This window comes from Wyeomyia smithii, chromosome 2 (assembly GCF_029784165.1).
Source record: "Wyeomyia smithii strain HCP4-BCI-WySm-NY-G18 chromosome 2, ASM2978416v1, whole genome shotgun sequence".
NCBI lineage: Eukaryota > Metazoa > Arthropoda > Insecta > Diptera > Culicidae > Wyeomyia > Wyeomyia smithii.
In genome coordinates, this window is record NC_073695.1 from 194,237,775 (window position 1) to 194,257,240 (window position 19,466).

Sequence of the window (19,466 nt, forward strand, 5' to 3'; positions counted from 1 at the left end):
TGGATTTGTCGTCAAATTTTATTCCGTAACCGTGAATGATGCGCGCGATCTATTTCATCTGAGTATAACAGCACGTTACTAGGACGAAAATCTAGTGTATCTGAAAGAGTGCTGCGATCATTGGAAGTGAAAAGTGAAAATGATTGGCTGTAATTTTCGAAGAATTTTGCTGGGGAAAATGACTTTTATCAGCACTGAACGGCACACAAAAGATGGTCGTAGCCTCCGCTTACTTCCCGGGGGACGTGGACGACATATTGTCATCTGCAGTCATAGTGCTTGTGTGGTACTGCCGAAGCATCAACAGGCCACTCGTCGTCGGCTGCGATGCCAACGCGCACCACACAGTCTGGGGCAGCTCGGATGTCAACACACGTGGTGAGTACCTGCTTGAATACCTTACTTTTAACAACGTTAATGTATGCAATGTAGGGAACGATCCAACTTTTAGTAATGTTATTAGATAAGAGGTTTTAGATCTCACTCTAAGTAGCGCCTCGATAACGGAGAAAGTCAAAAACTGGCATGTCTGATGTACTCAGGCAATACTATAATTTTCAGGCCCATTCACACTCGCTCTAAGAGCTAATCGACCTGTTCGTTAAATGATAAAAGACGGAGTACGTAGACTTTCCTGGCACTGTGATATTCACTACCAGTTTCAGCGTGCATGTTGTACGATTTTAATTCCAATTTATTTTCCTATGTACTTTCTTTTAGCGATCTCAACCGTGTGTTTGGTTTTGCGTTCTTTCGCGGGCCTAACGGGTCTGGATTTGCGAATTTATTTTTCATCTATCCGGGTAACGCTGGTATCTCAGTTTTTTTTTGTTTTTGGTTTTCATCGATTTATTTTCTCTATTTCTTTGCTCTAACCACTTGATTTTACTTGAGAATAATTCAATATTGTTTCTGTTGGTTATTTGCTCGTTTCAATCAGCTAGAGTTTAGGTTGAAATTATTTGAAGACTTCCTAACATCCATTTTAGTTGTTGATTACTTGTGTTCTTGTTTGTGTCCATGAATCAACGATCGGTTTTTTTTATCTGTTCTTGTCTTTTCTTTTAAGTTGTTTAGTTGTTTTTACCAACATTATTTGAATTCATGACACAACTTTAGTGGTAAGTGTTTTTTTGTTTTCTTATTCGTTCTGACTTTTCCGACAGTAACTGTTATATGGTAATAGGCTGACTGCGTTAAGTACTGTGTTTTTTTTTCATTATATCATTATTTCGAGAAAAACTATATTCTACCTTGCGGTTGTTGGTTTGCTTGCGCACCTTTCCCGGGACTACCGGAGTTGACTTTTTCATCACGAGTCGTGTGAGCAGGTGCCCTTTTACTAATTCATTATAAACTTTGCTCATAATAAAACTCACTTGGTATAACATAGCGTTAGACGTCTCTTTATATGTTGCTCTATGGCTCTACACGTAAAAAAATAAAGTCTACCATAAATCTTTAAATGATACTATCAACAACAACAGATACAATATACATATAAAATTAATAATTCATATTTTACTCATTGTCGTTCGATGAATACAGGCAATTATGAAGTGTTTTGGTTTGTTTTTCTCTCGTGTAAGTGCATCTTATATCATCCTTTCTCGCTATAAAGTCAGATCGAGCGAATGTCACATACAGTGAGTCGTCGAGTTCGGGGACTTCATCAATTATAAAAATCTAAATACCGCGAGCAGCTCGTCATCTCTGGGTATTTCTCTTCTGAAGAGGCTGGGACAAACGGCAGGACTAACAAACTGTAATATTATAGGAAAATAAAAGATTCGCCTGGGTAGCGAACGCAGCTTGTGCTTCGCCAGTCCCCAAACTAGATTGTTAGTTTTCACTTGGAAATGGTTCCTCTGTACTTAGTGATTGATCCGGCTAGCATCTAATACTATATATATAATATATATGCTCAAATTCTGTAGATATACTGTTCTAACGTTTTTGTTTTTATACAGATTTTTTTTTTGAATTGTTAGTTTTGGCAACGGTTGTTATGTTTGTTAATTATCGATTATACGTATGATCTTAAGAACTTGGTTTAGTTTGAGTTGACTGCAATTTTTGTTCCACGGATAACGTTCTGGTAAAAATGGGTAGTTGTTATAGGTTGTAGAGATTTTTTTGGTGTTTTAAGGTATGAGTATTAGCGGGTCAAGGGGTAGTTATAGGTTAAATGCGAATCGAAGTGGAAAGATCGAATTTATAGCGGGTGCGATAGTGAAATAAAAACATTCAGCTGCAAAGATGCCGTACAATAAGAACTTTAAGTGGTGGTTATTTGCGTTACAAGGGGGTTCTAATGGTTAAATACAGTAGGACCATCTGATTTGATTTGATTTGTATTTTAATTGATTTTATCTTTGTGTCGGTTCTACTTGTGATAATTTTATTAAATTTTAAATATCTCGGCAGTGATTATGACCTTTTTAATTTACTTTTGGACTTTTCAAGACACGGAATGAATCGGGTAAATAATGTTTTGTCGCGGGAATGTAAAACAGCCTATTACTCTGTAATTCAAAATGGACGAATGGATTGGAACTGCTTTGAATTGGTGAAAAGATCAGCTATTATCGGAGCTTGGAAATGAAAAAAGTTTTAGTAAGCAATTCTAATGCTGCATAAATGATTATTTAATTTTGGAAGATGGGGGATGTAAGATGTCAATGCAAAAAAAGCTTATAGATTCAGTATGCGTAATCTGACTAAACCGGTTGAAATATCATGCGAATATTCACAGTCAGATTTTTGCTTGGTATCAAAACTTGAAATAAAGTGCAGCAATGTGTGAACTTGGTGGAAAAAATGCCTTGAATATCTTGAAGTTTGCTGAAATTTTCGAGAAGAGCGCAAGATGTACAATTGGCCATACTATGAGTAAAGACATGACAAAGTGATTTTGTTGCACGGCAACGCTTCGCAACATGGTGTTTAGGTCGTTATAGTCTACCGGCTAAAACTGAACTCAAACCTTGGGGCTGGTGAAAAAATAAAATCGTTGTTGCTTAAAACAGATTAGAAACAAAGCAAAGTGGCTGTTATACATTAACCATCCTAGTAAGCCCAACTAAATTTGATTTTAAGAAGCAATATGCTGGAAACTTAACAACAAGGTGTGAAGAAAACTAATCAACAAGAAGCGGGTTAGCCTGCTGGGACCAAAAAGCTAGACATCATTCCACAAAATGCGGCCAAAAAGGTCAATGTTGTTCCGCTGGATCACTTTGTTTGTCTACTTGATGTTGCGCCGTTTGGCTATGTGTTCGTAACCTAGCGCAGAACCCCCAAGCCATGCACTGGATAGCGGAAATACCGGCGTGAACTGTATACTTTCTAACTACACTTATTATTATTTCTGTTCGAAACATGGAAACTTTAACTTAAGTGCATCTCGAGAGGAGCTCCTCTACGAATCGACTAGTGTTTCTTAGAAACCCCCTTTTTCAAAGCTTAACTATTTTTTCGTGGATCCTCTTTTTATTGCTTCTGAAAGTATTTGTTATTTTTTTGTTCAATTTTATCATTTTTTTTTCTTTTTACCATTTGATTTGCCTTTTTGTGTGGTTCAGTTGTCTACTCTAAAGAATTGATAACATGGTATCATCTGGATGCAGGTGTGTATGTGTGTAGCTTCACTATCGATACTATTAAACTGGTTCGCTTATTGCGATCGTGCTGTTTTGCTCAAGGTTATCTGATAACTAAGAGAAAAGTCTTCCACGCGCACTTACTGGCTAAAATTATACGCTTGGTTGGGTTTAACATGCATTTTGTTACTTCATTTTATGTACAAAGTGTCTTTGCTTGTTTCAGCAAGAACCGCAGAGTTTTGAAAATTTATCGGCTTGCTGATAGCTGTATAGTTTCGAAACTTTCCAAGCCATAGGATTCGACAGAGTACAAAGTAATACTTTTAGGATGATGTATTTTCGGCGTTGTTGGAAACTGACTTGTGACGATAGAGATTTTCAATTCTGAGCAACTTTTCATTTGTGGGCAAACTGAGAAAGGGTACAACAGACGGATAGTGCCTCCTTACATTAGCTAGGTATAAACTTAATCTTTATGGAGTTTGACTACCTTAACTTTATGGTAAACCTACAGCTTTACTCGAATGGGAGTAGAACCGACTCTATCGAAACCGAAGAGGAAACTCTTCTGGTTTTTGACTCTCCGCCAGCACCTATTATGTTTTTTTCTCGGTAACTACTTTATTTATACGTATTTGTCAAATTTGATTTTCACAGTAAATGAGCTATATTTTTTCCAAAACACCACAAGTGTCTTGAATCTAAGAAAAACCATTTGTCCGTCGCGTGCATTGGCTAACTCAAACGCTCCTAACGTTGCTGCATCATTTTGGCTACGATCCGTTACCTACTTTTTGATTGTTCAGTTGTCACATTGTCCTTCAGGTCGGCCCCGTCTCCACTTCTTAAGTTAAGTTTTTCTTTGATCAATGCTTTGGTGTTGAAAAGTTTGTTTTGTTTTGTTATATTTTTGATAATTTATATCTTACGGTCTAGACTGCTAAACTTCCATCGTCTAACCTCTAGAAATGATAACTTTTTTTGTTTTTTTTTTTCATTATTAATTACTTTTGCTACCAGATACATTTAGCTTCCTGAAAAAAGTAGTTTTCCTAATTCTAACCTTAGGTTATTTCTCACCCTTTCCGGATCTGTTCCTCACTCATGCGTTGCCTAACACTTGCTGGTTTCTCTGCGCTTTTTATTCATTTAAAATAACCTGTAATAAAATTATGTTAATTTTTTGAGTGTGTCTTTTCTTCTTTCAAATACATAATTTGCACTAGATTTAGGCAGTTTACATATTTGCGAAAGAGAGATTGTAATTAATTGTAGTAAATGATCAATTGTCATATAGGTTTTCTTTTTTTATTCGCCTAGCACATTTAGATAAATTTTTATATTAAATCGTGTTTGCTCCGTGTTTTGCATCGAGTCTAAAATAGTGTGTTGATTTTTTTTTCACTATATCACCTCTAAAATTTTACTTTTACTATTTATACTGCGTCGATCGCTTTGTTCTATGGTACGCATTGTGTTTGTTTCAATCGTTAATAGTTAGCTGTTGTAAATTTCCTTTCAATATTTTCTGTATAGAACAATTCTTCCTAACAATATAGTACTTGTCGTTCTGAAGGAAATCTTTCTACAATCAGTAAAACAGATTGGTTGGAAAAAAATACAGTCTTAAACATGTTAATTGTCGGAAAATACTCTCAACTTTCTATTCTACTTCTTGCCACTCGTTTGTGGAACGCTTTGTGTTGTGTATGTGTAGGCCTAAAGTGGTTCACCTGTTCCACATTAGATAAGAAACAACTTATACGGAACAAATTAATCGAGTACAATCAATTTCTTTGAGATAAAAAATAAATATTAAATTAATCAAAAATGGGTTAAACATAACATGTTAGGTGAAACAATTCAAGTTTTTGAGCTAAAACGAACCAATATAGAATAGAAAACTTACCTGCGGCAGTATTTTTCAGGCTTGCCCTGAGGCAAGAATATTCATGCGAAACAATAACTAAGGTGAAAACAAAACGAAATAAAACAGCAAAATAGTGTAGCTGGTTGCCCATTTACAGCGAAACCCAATGCCGTTCGTATTGTAAAGCGCTGCTTGTGCTGCCTAGTTTTGTCTCTATTTGCCATTGTTAATTATATTCAGTTTACTCTGTTAAGTATTGTGTTTGTTGCGTGATTTTTCCTCTTCATTGGTGGTGATGGACTTTGTACTCTTAAATGCAACAAGGCGTAAATTTTGTGTTTCCAGTCTAGTCCGTTCGTCGAGTCATTGTGCTGTACGTCATATCATCCCTGCATACGCCACAAACCACCATGCGTCTTCACCACTGAAACAATTGACGCCAGCGCATGGTAGTTTGTATGCAGCGACTACTTTTTCGTTCAGAGTCAGATTAGGAAACAAAACCGGGATGTTCTTTCTGCTCTAGGGAAGTAAACTGAAAGGCGAAAAACAAAATTCTAAACAACTACAACGGGATCTTCATTTCGTCGCTTAAACTATGCGAAGACTATAAACTTTAACAGAATATAAAACGAAAACAAATCACATATCCTAATGACGCATCGGGCAGTTGTTACCTGTCCGAAGTTAACCGTTATCTGTTTGCAGGACAGCCAACCGGAAACACAGTCCGATTGGTCTGTCTGTCATTAAAACAATTATTTCTAATATTTTTTTGCGAACTAATACTTTTTGCATTTTGGTTCATTTACGGAGAGTTTCCGATGGGTAATTTCTAACAACTACAAATACACATTAATGATTTCAACGATTCGGTTGAGAAGCAAAGCTAGTGCTATTACTTAATAACAAATGAAAAAATAAGCTCTGTTATTAATTCCCCGTATTTCGTCAGTTTGGCTGTCACTTTGATTCTCGTGCTTCAGAACCGAATAATTTGCTGATTGTTCTACTTGGTTTTTGTTATTGTTTTCAATCTGTCCGTAAAGTCTGATGGTTATGAATCACGGCATATTTTTTTCGTTCGTATGTGTGTATGTGTGTTCCAAACACAGTTTGTTTGTGGTTACAAAATTTCCGGTGTGAAAGTGTAAGTATAAGTGACGCCCAGTTGAAGGTACAATTCTGTTTAATTCTTCTAACAATTGGACTAAACAATTTTATAAAAGAAGAACACATAATTATTTCCTTTCTGTTTTCTTCTTCACTCGCGATTAAAGAGTTATTATTATTTTTTTATTTGCATTTTGTTCATTCTTAGAAGTATCTATATCAATTTGATTCGCACCAACAATATGGATGAATTTTGCATTTCCTAGTTTCTACTATTTTGGTATGTTGACTGTTCCACAGCTTTCAAAACGGTAATTCGCGATACGTACGTACACTTGGGAAAGTTTTATTTTCTCTATAGATCTTATCCGTTTTTTTTTAATTCTATAATATTAAAGTGTACCTTTTTCGATATTGTAACCTAATGCTAGTAGACTTTACAGTTTGACTAAAATTACTAGCTTTTTGTTTTTTGGTTTTCCAAACTGGTTTTTTGTTGTTCTTGTTGTTACTTTTTTTCATGCATTTTCGAGTGTAGAAAAATGTTTCCATACTGCTTGTGTATGAGACTACGCGGTAAAGTGTTTGCATTCGCGAAAGACTGTGTCTGTTGTGTGGTTTTTATGTGTGTTCGTATGTGTATGTTGTAGTGTAACGACGACGATGTAGAAGCGTAATTGATACCATACTGCCGGACTGCTGTCGCCAGTCTCGGCACACGACGGGTTAGCCCTCCATTTCGCGTCACGGCGGCTCGGGAGCAGGCTGGGATGGCAATGGGGAGGCTCTTATGAGTAAATGGTAATCACTTCCCGGCCACCACCCCGAACCATCAGCACTCGTTCCAGGCCTTCGGTTAGGACCTCCAGGAATTCCATGTCTAAGAGAGTTGATTTAAGGAACGATTATGTGAAAACATGAAGGAAGTAGCGCGTAATCTGCTGAGAAAAACATCACAATTTCGAAAAATGAGTTTTTGGTATTGATGAAATTAAAATAAATTTTATAAAATGTTACGTTATCTGTATCTAAAAACTTTTTATATTATACAGAGTATCAATAACATTAGTCGACAAAAGCGTTGCTCTAAAGGTCACAATAGTTGAAAGGTTATAGCTTTTAAACTATTTCTGTGAATTTTGGTGCGTCAAAGGGCGGCAGAGTAATTGATCGCCGGATTCGTCACTTCTACGTTGGCTTATGGGAAAACTCATTCAAGTCTCTGAAGAAGTTAACTTTACCGAAATTCACAAGAATTTCGGTAAAACTGACCGGTTATCAAACGAATACCGTAGTAGCTGTGCGAGGCAGTGTGCCGAATCTGTTTTTGTTTTGTGTAAATACTCGAAAGTTCTATCAAATTTAGAGCTTTTAAGTTAGTTCATATAGTTTTTGTTGAAAAATGATGGCCTCTTTCTAGTTTTTATTTGAGTGTCAATGTTCCACGAAATGAAAATAGAGGCTGAGATGAATCATGGAACAATTCCCCTTTGAAATTACAGTTAGCTTTAATCGTCGTTTTCCCTCATTCACCGAACTCAGCTTTTACAGCGCTTGGTGAGACTCCACGAGAGGGTTCTGGACCAACAAAGCTAGTGGATGAGTTAGTCTTCTCACTTTCTTTGATTCCATACTGACCAGGAGCATCTTAATCCCAATTTCCAAGTTTCTCGTCCTGGGTCTTTTGATCAGAGATCGCAGTTTCATAGACAGGAATAAAAGGACATTCAGCGGCGTTCTGGTAGCAGTTTATAATCGTCACCCTTCCATGCAAGTACGTACTAGTCATGGCGAAATTTTAGAAAAGGTGTTTGTTGAAACTGCAGTTGGTCGTAATCGATCCACCTGAGTGCAGTCGTGATCCAGTTGATGGGCGAGCATGTGACAACCGTTAATGAGCCTTGTCTATTGACCAGGTGCTGATAAGCGGAGATTATAATGAAAACGTGTAATGAAAATATTCGTAGTCTTGTGTTTTGAGCTTCTGACTGAAGACAACTGTTGTCATTGGTGCTGCATCACTGTTGTCCATTGGACCACCTCATCCGCCGTTGGAAATGTTTGCTCCTGTTCTACGAATGTGCTGGGCTGACGACCTGGATCCAATTTGCAATGAGCACATTCTGGATTATGACAAAATTGGTTATTACGAATTACGGGGTTACTTCTTCACCGTTGACTGGGATTGCGTAAATACTTGCCAAAATCATTGAGTCATTGAAATCATTGATGAAATGACCGCTAATTTCTGTTCGGTAGTTCAGTAATGGGTGCAAAGTAACGTTCCACGAAAGAGACGATCTCTGGTGTATCTGGTGCACTGCTACGTGAACTAAAACTTAAAATGCTTGCCAATGCTACGAACCCCTTACAGAGGAATTGGATTCCAACGCGCTTCAAAAGCTGAGCTCGGCTCTATACAAAGCTCATGTTATGAGAATGCAGTTCGACCTGGGACGTAATTCGAAAAGTTTCTGGAACACTGTCAACAATAAAAGAAAGAAAAACCGTCGACGTGAAAGAGGAGATCTGGGAACTCTTTGAGAAAACTTATGAAGAATGCCCACAACACGACTTAAAGATCGTCATCGGAGATATGAACGCACAAGTTGGACGGGAGGAATTTTTCCGGCCCATTATTGGTAGAAGGAGCTTTCAGTCTCCCTTCAACAATGGTTTGATACTAGTGAACTTTGCCGCGGTCATGGGAATGGCCATCTGTGGTATCCGTTTTGCACCTCTGAACATTCGGAAGCACACCAGAAGAAACCTCAATGAGAAGGTCTGCTCTCGACCATATACGGATCGACGGCCGGCACTTTGTTCGGTCTTGTTGTAGGCAAGATTCGCACCCAGCTGTTCAGTGTATTCTAATCAAGGTTGGCAAGGAAGATACGTCTGAGCATCCAGAGGCTATCGGCGGAGGGAGTTGCTGCAGGGAACCCGTTGATGGACGGATCGATGAATTAGTTGGAGTGGACCTGAAGTGGAAGTGGAAGTACATTCACGACAAGGTCAGTGCGACAGCGCCCCGTCGCGAGACTAGGTATCGCAGCCCTTGTAAGGCAGCATACCGTACATTAAATACAATCCAGATATAAATACGAAACGAAACTAGGCGAACGAACAAGGACAACGATTATTGGAAACTCGGTACTTGGAATGTAAGGACTCTACTTGAACCAGCACGCGCAAGTATCCTGGCTAGAGAGCTGCGGAAGGTGAATGTGGGGGTTGCAGCTGTCCAAGAGGTGCGGTGGCCGAAATCGGGAGAACGCGAATTCCGGGCAGTAGATCCTATTGCGGACACTTCATTCAAGTACCACATCTACTATAGCGGCGGCGTGAAAGCAGAAAGAGGAGTCGGTTTCGTGCTAATTGGCAAACAGATGAAGCGTGTCATTAGATGGAGGCCGATCAGTGACCGTATATGCGTGTTGAGAATTAAGGGCAAATTCTTCAACTACAGCCTAATAAATGTGTACGCACCGACCAACGAGAAACCCGATGACGAAAAGGAGGAGTTCTGTGAGCTCCTGGAAAAGACATACAATGAGTGCCCAGGACACGATATAAAAATTGTCATCGGAGATGCAAATGCACAGGTCGGGCAGGAAGACTTCTTCCGCCCCGTAATTGGTAGGGAAAGCTTCCACTCTACTACGAACGACAATGGCCTGAGGCTTGTTAATTTCGCTGCAGCTAGGGGGATGGCTATCTGTAGCACTTATTTTGCACGCCGGAACATACGTAAGCACTCCTGGATGCACTCGAATGGAGAGCTTTGCTCTCAAATTGACCACGTTCTGATTGATGGACGGCACTTTTCAGACGTTACAAACGTGAGGTCGTTCAGAGGACCGAACGTTGACTCGGATCACTATCTCGTAGTAGCCAAAATCTGCGCCCGGCTGTCCAACGTGTTGGAATCCAAGGCAACGAGGAGGATGCAGTTAAACATCCAGCGGCTATCAACTGGAGGAGTGGCTGCAGAGTACTCGCAGAAGGTTGATGAACGGATTGAGGAAAGAGTTGAAGGGAACCTGATTGAACAGTGGAGACACATCCACAGTTCGATCAGCACTACAGCGCGAGAAGTGTTGGGTACAACTGCGGCAGCTGCGTCCAATGAGTGGTTTGACGCTGAGTGCCAGCGAGTGACGGAGGAGAAGAACCGCTTCAGGGGTCACATGTTGGCCACGGCTGTGACTCATCAGAGCGTGGGTAGATATCGAGATGCTAGAGCCGCTGAAAAGAGACTTCATCGCTGGAAGAAAAGACAGCATCGGGAGCGTAATCTTGCGGAGGTGGAAGGTTGCTTTTCCAGGCACGATGCGAGGAGCTTCCACAAGAAGGTCAACGAAATCAGGAATCGAAACGTGTCAGCCCCTGTCATGTGCAACGATAGGGAGGGGAACCTAATAACCGATTGAACAGAGGTAACCAGGCGTTGGAAGGAACACTTCAGTGAGCTGTTGAACGGTGAGGGAAACAGTGGAGTCGAAAGGAGCAGGATGACTATTGAGAATGATGGTCAAGCTGTGGATCCACCATCCATGGACGAGGTGAGGAAAGCAGTGAAAGAGCTGAGAAAATGCAAGGCAGCCGGGAAGGACGGCATTCCCGCCGAACTCTTCAAAGTCGGGAGCGGACAGCTGTATCGTGCCATCCATCGGATCATGCTGAGAGCGTGGTCTGATGAAGAATTGCCCTCGGACTGGTTGGAGGGCTCATATGCCCGATCTACAAAAACGGTCATCGCCTGGACTGTAGCAATCATCGGGGCATAACTCTCCTCAATACCGTGTACAAAATTCTCTCCCGCATCCTGTTCCACAGACTGAGGCCGCTGCAGGAGACCTTTGTTGGCAAGTACCAATGCGGTTTTCGAGGGGGACGCTCCACGACGGACCAAATGTTTACCTTGCGACAAATCCTCGATAAATTTCGAGAATCTGTTCATAGACTTCAGGGCAGCGTACGATTCAGTTAAGAGAAATGAGTTATGGCAGATTATGCTCGAACATGGAACACCCTTGAAGGTTCTACATCAAGCGTCAGGATAGCCGGTGAGATATCGGACTCTTTCGTGACGTAAGATGGTTTGAAGCAGGGTGACGGGCTGTCGAACTTATTGTTCAACATTGCATTGGAAGGTGCTATACGGAGGGCTGGCGTGCAGAGAAGCGGCACCATCATTACGAAGTCGCACATGCTTCTAGGTTTTGCGGATAATATCGATATTATTGGTATTAATCGTAGAGCAGTGGAAGAGGCCTTCGGACCTCTCAGTCATAAACTCTGTCATAAACTCTGCCAAAACGAAATACATGGTGGCTGGTAGAGTGCGTGGTAGTCTGTCGGAGGTTGGTGCTGCGGTGTTGCTAGATGGGGAAACATTTGAAGTAGTCGACGAATTTATTTACCTGGGAACATAAGTGACATGTGACAACGAGGTTAGCCGGCCGTGAGATAAAGAAGCGGATAGCAGCCGCAAACAGGGCCTTTTATGGATTACGTAAGCAGCTAAGGTCCCGCAGTCTGCAAATACGTACTAAACTTGCACTCTATAGAATACTGATTCTTCCGGTGGCTCTCAACGGCCTGAATCATGGACGCTGAAAGAGGTTTATCGGCGAGCTTTTGGTGTTTTTGAGCGTAGAATTTTGCGTTCAAACCTTGGCGGCAAACCAGAAAATGGTGTTTGGCGCAGACGCATGAACCATGAAGTGTACCAGGCATACAAATCGGCGGATATAGTCAAGCGGATAAAACACGGCAGGCTTCAGTGGGCTGGGCATGTAGCGAGAATGCCGGATGAGCGTCAAGCGAAGGCTATATTTAGCAGGAATCCCGATAGAGGTCATCGACTTCGGGGTACACCCCGCACTCGTTGGATGTGTGCTATCGACGAGGATGCACGCGAAATAGGTGTGAGGGGCGATTGGAGGATAGCAGCCCAAGACCGAGGGACATGGCGACGTATTCTGGATTCGGCACTGGATCGACAATCGGTATGCCGCCTTAAAAGTAAAGTAAAGTAAAGTACAACACGAGAACCTTCTATAGAGTGATTAAAGGAACCAAGAACCGGACGGATCCAGTTCCTGCTGTTTGTAATGGCTCATATGTAGCAGGTGACTAGGAGAAAAAAGCTTGCAGAGTGCTCAAGAACCACAAAGCCGTTGGAAAGGACACCTTCTGGGCCGATCTTTTCGACGTCGGGGAGCGAGGCTGTCTAGTGCAATTTATTAGGACGGGCTGTAGGACTAACACAGACTCGACTGAAACAACTATCGAGGCATAACCGTACCTAATTCCGCATATAAATACTCTACCGTATCATGCTTCCTGGACTGAGGCCTTTGCAGGAGGCCTTTGTTTGGGAATACCAGTGTGATTTTCTTACGGGACGATCTATAACGGACCAGATGTTCATAATGAGACAAGCTTTTGATAAGTTTCAAGAACACAGCTTACAGACACATCATCTTTTTTTAGACTTCAAGGCAACGTACGATTCAGTGAAACACAGCGAGCTATGGCAGATTATTTTTGCGCATGGTTTTCTAACGAAACTGTTAAAGCTGATATGTGCAACCCTTGAAGGTTTGACATGAAACATCAGGTCAGAGGGCAAATTTTCGGATGCGTTTGTGACGTTGGATGGTTTGAAGTAACAAAGATGGACAATCAAGTGGGATGGTGCTATTTAACAACCAAAACGGCAACTGACCTCCATGTTAGGAACGGCTGATCAGCGTCTTGGTGTCAGCGTGGGACTCTAAACAGAACTGACACGATGGTCCTCCGGCGAGACGGGGCGTTGGGGGAGGTCCAACATGTTACCCCGGAAGACAATATGTTACAAACAACGTAAGAGATAATATGAATCCGAACAATCGGTATAAATCTAGGCAACGAAATAAGGACTACGATAGGAAATTTGGGACATGGAACTGAAACCGCTTGCTTCCAGTGTGCGACAAGACTTTGTTGGACAGGACAGAAGGTAGGGAAACGCGGTTACCTGAAGATTACTTTCTACCAGAGTTGTGGCACCACCAACGAGCTGGTAACCGGCATCATAGTACTGGGCATGATGCGCCAACGCGTGATGGGGTGGCAGCCGATCAACGCAAGGATGTGCAAGTTGAGGAAAAGGGCCGGTTCTTCAACTACAGCATCATCAACATGAACTATTCACATGCAGGAAGACCCGATGAAGTAAAGGAGCGTGAGCGCAGCTCGTCATGGAGGACATGAATGCTCAGGTAGCACGGGACGCAATGTACAGACCTGTTATCGGGCTAGGTAGCCTGCACACCGTGTCTGATGATAACGAACAACAGTGCGTGATCTTTGCAGCCTCCCATAGTATGGTAATGCGAAGTACCTTCTTTCCCGCTAAGATATCCACAAAATCACCTGAAGAAGATACCTTCTTTCCCGCTAAGATATCCACAAAATCACCTGAAGATGAGAGACGCCAGGGTTGCACAGAAATACACGCAGCAATTAGAGCCAGCGTTACCCACGGGTGAGCAACTTGGCGCAGCTGCTCTTCAAGATAACTGGAGGAGCATCCGATCCGTCATAGGTAGCATAGTTGTAGCGCTACTAGGTACAAGCGCTTTGAATCATAGAAATTACTGGTTTTACGGCGAATGCAAATAGTTAGTCGAGGAGATGAACGCAGCACGGGCTAGAATGCTGCAACACCGTTCGAGAGCGAACATGGAACGATACTGACAGGCACGGAACAGCCAAACCTCAATCCTCCGAAGAAAGAAGCGCTAGCAAGCGGACTGAGATCGCGTAGCCAACGACACTCGGAAGTTCTACGAGAAGCTGTAAAGGCTACGTGCCACAAGCCGATATGTGCAGGAGTTTGGACGGCAACCTCCTTACGGACGAGTGTGAGGTGATCGAAAGTTGAAAGCAGCACTTCGATGAGCATCTGAACGGTGATGCACTAGAATGGGAAGACGGTATGGCAACTGATCTTGGTGCACTAGTAGCAGACAACAGGATTTGACTTGCGATCTCGTAGAGGTGGAGGAGGAGATTGACCGGCTGAAATACAATAGAGCTGTTGGAGTGGACCAACTTCCTAGCGAGCTTTTGAAATACGTTGGAGAAACATTGACTAAAGCCTATTGTTTGATGTTGCCCTAGAAGGTATCATGAGAAGAGCGAGGATTAACACGAGTGGCACGATATTCCAAAAGTCGGTCCAACTGTTTGGCTTCGCCGACGATATCGGTATTGTGGCTCGAACCTTTGTGAAGATGGCGGATACGTACATCGGACTAAAGGCCAAAGCCAAACGGATTGGAATGGTCACGAAGTACAGGAAAGGAAGGGGTCCACGAGAAGATAGTGCTAACCTCCCACCCCGAGTTCAAGCTGGTGTTAGTGAAGTCGAGGTGGTCGATGAGTTGGTGTACTTGGGCTTACTGATAACTGCCGACAACGATAGCAGCAGAGGAATTTTTCGGCGCATTATGGCAGGGAATGGCGCATACTTTGGTCTCCGTAAGACGCGTTTGAGCGGAAAGTGTTGCGTACCATCTTCGGTGGACAGCAGATGGGGAACGAACCGTGGAAAAGGCAAATGAATCACGAACTACAGGAGCTGCTTGGGGATCCGTCTATCGTCCACACTGCCAAGATTGGCAGGTTGCGGTAGGTTGGGCATGTTGTAAGGATGTCGGACGACAGCCTGGTAAAGATGGTTCTTCTTCTCGTACGTCAGGGACGAGACGGAGTGATGCACAGCGGGCAAGGTGGATTGATCGGGTGAAAGGACCTTCGGACCTAACTACGCAGACTGCAGATCTGTGTCTTGTCCGGCATGATGCATAGCATCAGCATCGCCATCAAGGAGGATAGAGACTGTTTCGACCAATGTGACACAAGGGGTATACGAGGTACCAGAAGGTCATTCTTGATGCTCCGCTGGCAGCGAGAATGGTCTAACTCCACAAAGGGCAGATGGACGCACCGACTTATTCCGGAGATATCTGGGTGGGTTGGAAGGCGCCATGGTGAAATGAACTTCCACCTGACTCCGATCCTGTCAGGCCATGGTTGCTTCAGGCAATATCTGCACAGGTTCGGACACGCGGGGTCCCCCATGTGTTCCGAGTGCGTGGAGGTGGAGGAGACTACTGAGCATGTCTTCTTCGTATTCTTCCGTTTCGTAAGAGCGAGGAGCGCATGATGGCTGTGAGCGGACCTGGCACTACTCCGGACAACCTAGTCCGTAGGATGTGCGACGTCCCGGACATCTGGAGCGCGGCCAGTGCGGCCGCCTCTCAGATTGTCCTGGAGCTGCAACGTGTGTGGCGGGTCAACCAGCAACACGCCAGTGGTAGCTAACTACCATTCTCCAGGTAGTTAGCTAGGAGGTTATAAGAGTAAAAAGGGTGCATCATGCACAACTGCCACTTCCCGACGTAATACTTAACCGTCGATTCGGAAAGACCAGGGTTAGAGACTGGAGGGGTTTTAGTGGGTCGGGACAAGGATCAGTAGGTGTTTGGGGGAGTGTAACTACCCCAGCATCTCTCCCCTAATCTCATCCCCACACCCTGAGTTCTCTTCTCAGTTATCTGTTCGCAGATTTCCCCGCCACCTTAAAAAAAAAGAAAAAACGCAGACCGCAGAGCTGTCGAACTGCAGCCATGGACCAAGTGCTATTGAGACGACTCTTACGTACAGAAAAGGCCATACCACGGCTTGGGACTGTCTGTTAAAGTAAGGAAAGCCTTTCAACAAAGCCTTGGAAGGTGCTACATGGAGGCTGGTTTACAGAGGACCGGCACCGTCATCACGATGTCTCAAATGTATCTAGACTTTGCGTACGACATCTGAATCATGGGTGGCAATCGTAGACTTGTGCAGGAGGCCTTTGGGGCTCTCAGGAGCGAAGCTGCGAGAATTGGACTCGCCATAAAAACTTTCAAAACGAAGTACAAGTAGGCTGGCGGTGAACGTGGTAGTCCTACGGGCGCGGCGTTGGTGCTGCGGTAGTGATGGATGCAGATACTCTTGAAGTGGTTGATGAAATTATTTATCTTGGTACACTGGTAACGTGTTATCACCTGGGAATCAATGATGATTGATGCCAACTGGAGGACTTACTCCAAAGCAAGACAATCTAAACTATTCATTACACCATGTAATAGAATCACACGGAACCTACTCAGTATGAATAAAGCTGATCTGAGTACGTTAACTGGTCTACTGACTGGACACTGTCCGAGTAGGTATCACCTTAAAAAAATGGGTAAACATGTGTTGTTTCTGTAATTCTGAAGTAGAAACCTCGGAACACTTACTGTGCCAATGCAGCGCATTGATTCAGCGAAGACTGCGTATTCCTGGAAAAGGTGTCCTTACGCCTAACGAGATATGGTGTGCTGAACTAACGAAGGTAATTAACTTCTTCAAAGAAGCCATACCTTCTTGGGGTGAAATGCAAAGTCTGGGGGCGACTATCACTGATACCCATAGTGATGGAACGAACTGACAGTGCATATAAAGTAACGCGGAGTATACCGCAATATATCTAACTAATGGTAGCAGTGGTCATAGGCTCCTACAAGAAAAAAAAGGGTTATCACACGAGATAAGTCGCGAGTTTAAGAGATGGATTGCGGCAGTGAACATGGCTTATTACGGATTTCATGGCCAGTTTAAGTCCCGCAGCCTACAGATCCGCACGCAATGGCACCCGGATAAGACGCTGATCCTCCCGGTGGCGGTCTACAAGAACCGTGGAAGGAAGCAGATTGGTTAGTGCTTGGGGCTTTCGAGCGTAGAATTTCGATAGCAAAATACTACTTGGTGGCAAGCCAGAAAATGAGGTGTGGCGAAGGCGCATAAATCATTAAAATGCCCGAATAGCGGGTGTAATAATTATATAAATAAATATATACGGTATTTCATCAGTTATTGACGGTAGGCACATTTTGTTCTTGGTTGTTCCTCGTTATAAAAAGTCTCAAAAGTCTCTGTTCGGTCACCCTATATGCTCCATTTGTGTATGGGAGGCTCAATAGACGAGTTATGAATTGAATACTTTTAATTCTTAATTTCATCGCTGTTTTCTCTTTCTTAACCTTGCTCCCGCGTTTGTTACCCATGTTTTTATTTATAATCCAAGTCATTGAATTGTTCGGATGTTGATGTTGTTCAAGTTTACTTCTCGTGGACCGTGGCACAACAGCTGAGATCCTTCTAAAATTAATTCAATGTAGATATGTTTGTGAATTTTGATAGTCGCATATCGTTAGCATTTCTTCATATTGATGAATATCCGTTTTAAATGACATGTTCCACTTTCGATTTTAAGTATGAATAACAATGTTCTTAATCTTATTTTTTAATATTGTCGATCTTATTAATTTTACTAGGACAAGTTACAAAAAATTAAATCAAATTTTTAAATTTGATTGTAAAAAGTGTCATTTTAGTTTGAATACTCTCAGGGATTATTAGTAGAAGTGTGAGATGTGCCTTGGCATCCTTTCGACTTCACATACAAGTTAAGGTAAATGTATTGGCAGTGGGGAATGTGCCCCAGAATATCCTTAAATGAAATACAAGTCACAGAAGCTTTCTGAAGAACAAGCTCGGGTGATCTTGATTAAAGTTTTTCAGCTATCGGCAATCTACTTTGAGTACCGTGAAACGAGGTATCATTGATCAGCGGGGTAACATTGATCAGTTTTACCCTTCTCATGAATAGTTGAAATAAAACTGCTCCGTGATTACTTTTGCTAAAATTGAGTATAACATCTTAGTCTTGTGTCATTCGAGGTCTGAACAATATTGTATTGGTTGAAATTTTTTATTGTTCTGATGACCAAACTTTAAAATTAATTCGATCGTTATATTTCTTACTCTCAGTAAGTGCCAGAAAAAGCACTTTATACTAGTCGAATATTGAACATTTCGTATTCATTGACATGTTTTCCGAATTCGTTATAAAATTTTCTCAATCAACCAGAAAAATTTTTAGTCAAATTTATTACATTCAATGTTAATTAGTTTATATTTGTTAAAAAAGTCCAGTTTTATGCTCTAGCAAAGACAACATCCTGCCCTACGCCAGGATGTTGTCTTGGCTAGAGCTGGCCTATTGATACTTCCGTTGTTGAAAAGGCCTTGCATATAGGATCAACATACGTTTTCTGAACACAAAAAATTTACAACGATTGTTGACTTACAAAATACTTTTAGCAACTTTCGCGACCAACGTTTACGTTTTTCATCATCGAAAGGTAAAATTACATATGGCATAAAAATACCTCGCAGTACATACCGCCGCTAAATGCAAGGACAGGACTATCCTCCGCAGTAAAGGCAGTCAAGGAGAACGGGAAGCGTCTCTAAACATGTTATCAAAGCATTATCTAACATTTTTAGTTCAAAAAGGTTTCAAAACTATTCAAAATTGAAACTGATCAAAGTTACCCCAAATAAGGCAAAATTGAAACAACGACGAAAAATAAATGTTTTTAATGTTCAGGATTTTCGAAGGGCTTTGAAAACTAACTTCTCGAGTTCTAAGGATGCCAGTACTGGTTTTAAAAATATGAAACCTGTAATTTCAGTTGTAAAATATATAAATACTCACGAAAAAGTGAAAAAATTATCAATGTTACCCCGTTTTACGGTACTGTTCAATTTTAAAATGTGCTATTTGGTTAGGTATGTTTTAAAAATCTCGATTTTTATCAAGAAATTTCGTGAGAAAATGAGGAAATCACAAGGGTTATTTGGAACGAATTAGTAGTTATGCAATGCTGTATAATATCGACATATCAGTCAAGTTTCATTCGAATCAGAGAACATTACGATCAACT

The 19,466-nt window shown here is 41.9% G+C and overlaps 1 protein-coding gene across 7 annotated transcripts in view; it reads right to left on the reverse strand.

Moving 5' to 3' along the window:
* Positions 1-673: 673 nt before the first annotated feature.
* LOC129724986 (solute carrier family 12 member 4) overlaps positions 674-19,466 on the reverse strand; it is a 318,737-nt gene continuing 299,944 nt past the window's right edge. For all 7 annotated transcript variants that reach the window (XM_055680331.1, XM_055680330.1, XM_055680329.1 and 4 more), the window contains one exon: positions 674-7,468. In XM_055680331.1, the coding sequence (XP_055536306.1) occupies positions 7,377-7,468 (92 nt within the window). In that variant the 3' untranslated portion in view covers positions 674-7,376. The remainder of the gene's footprint in view (positions 7,469-19,466) is intronic.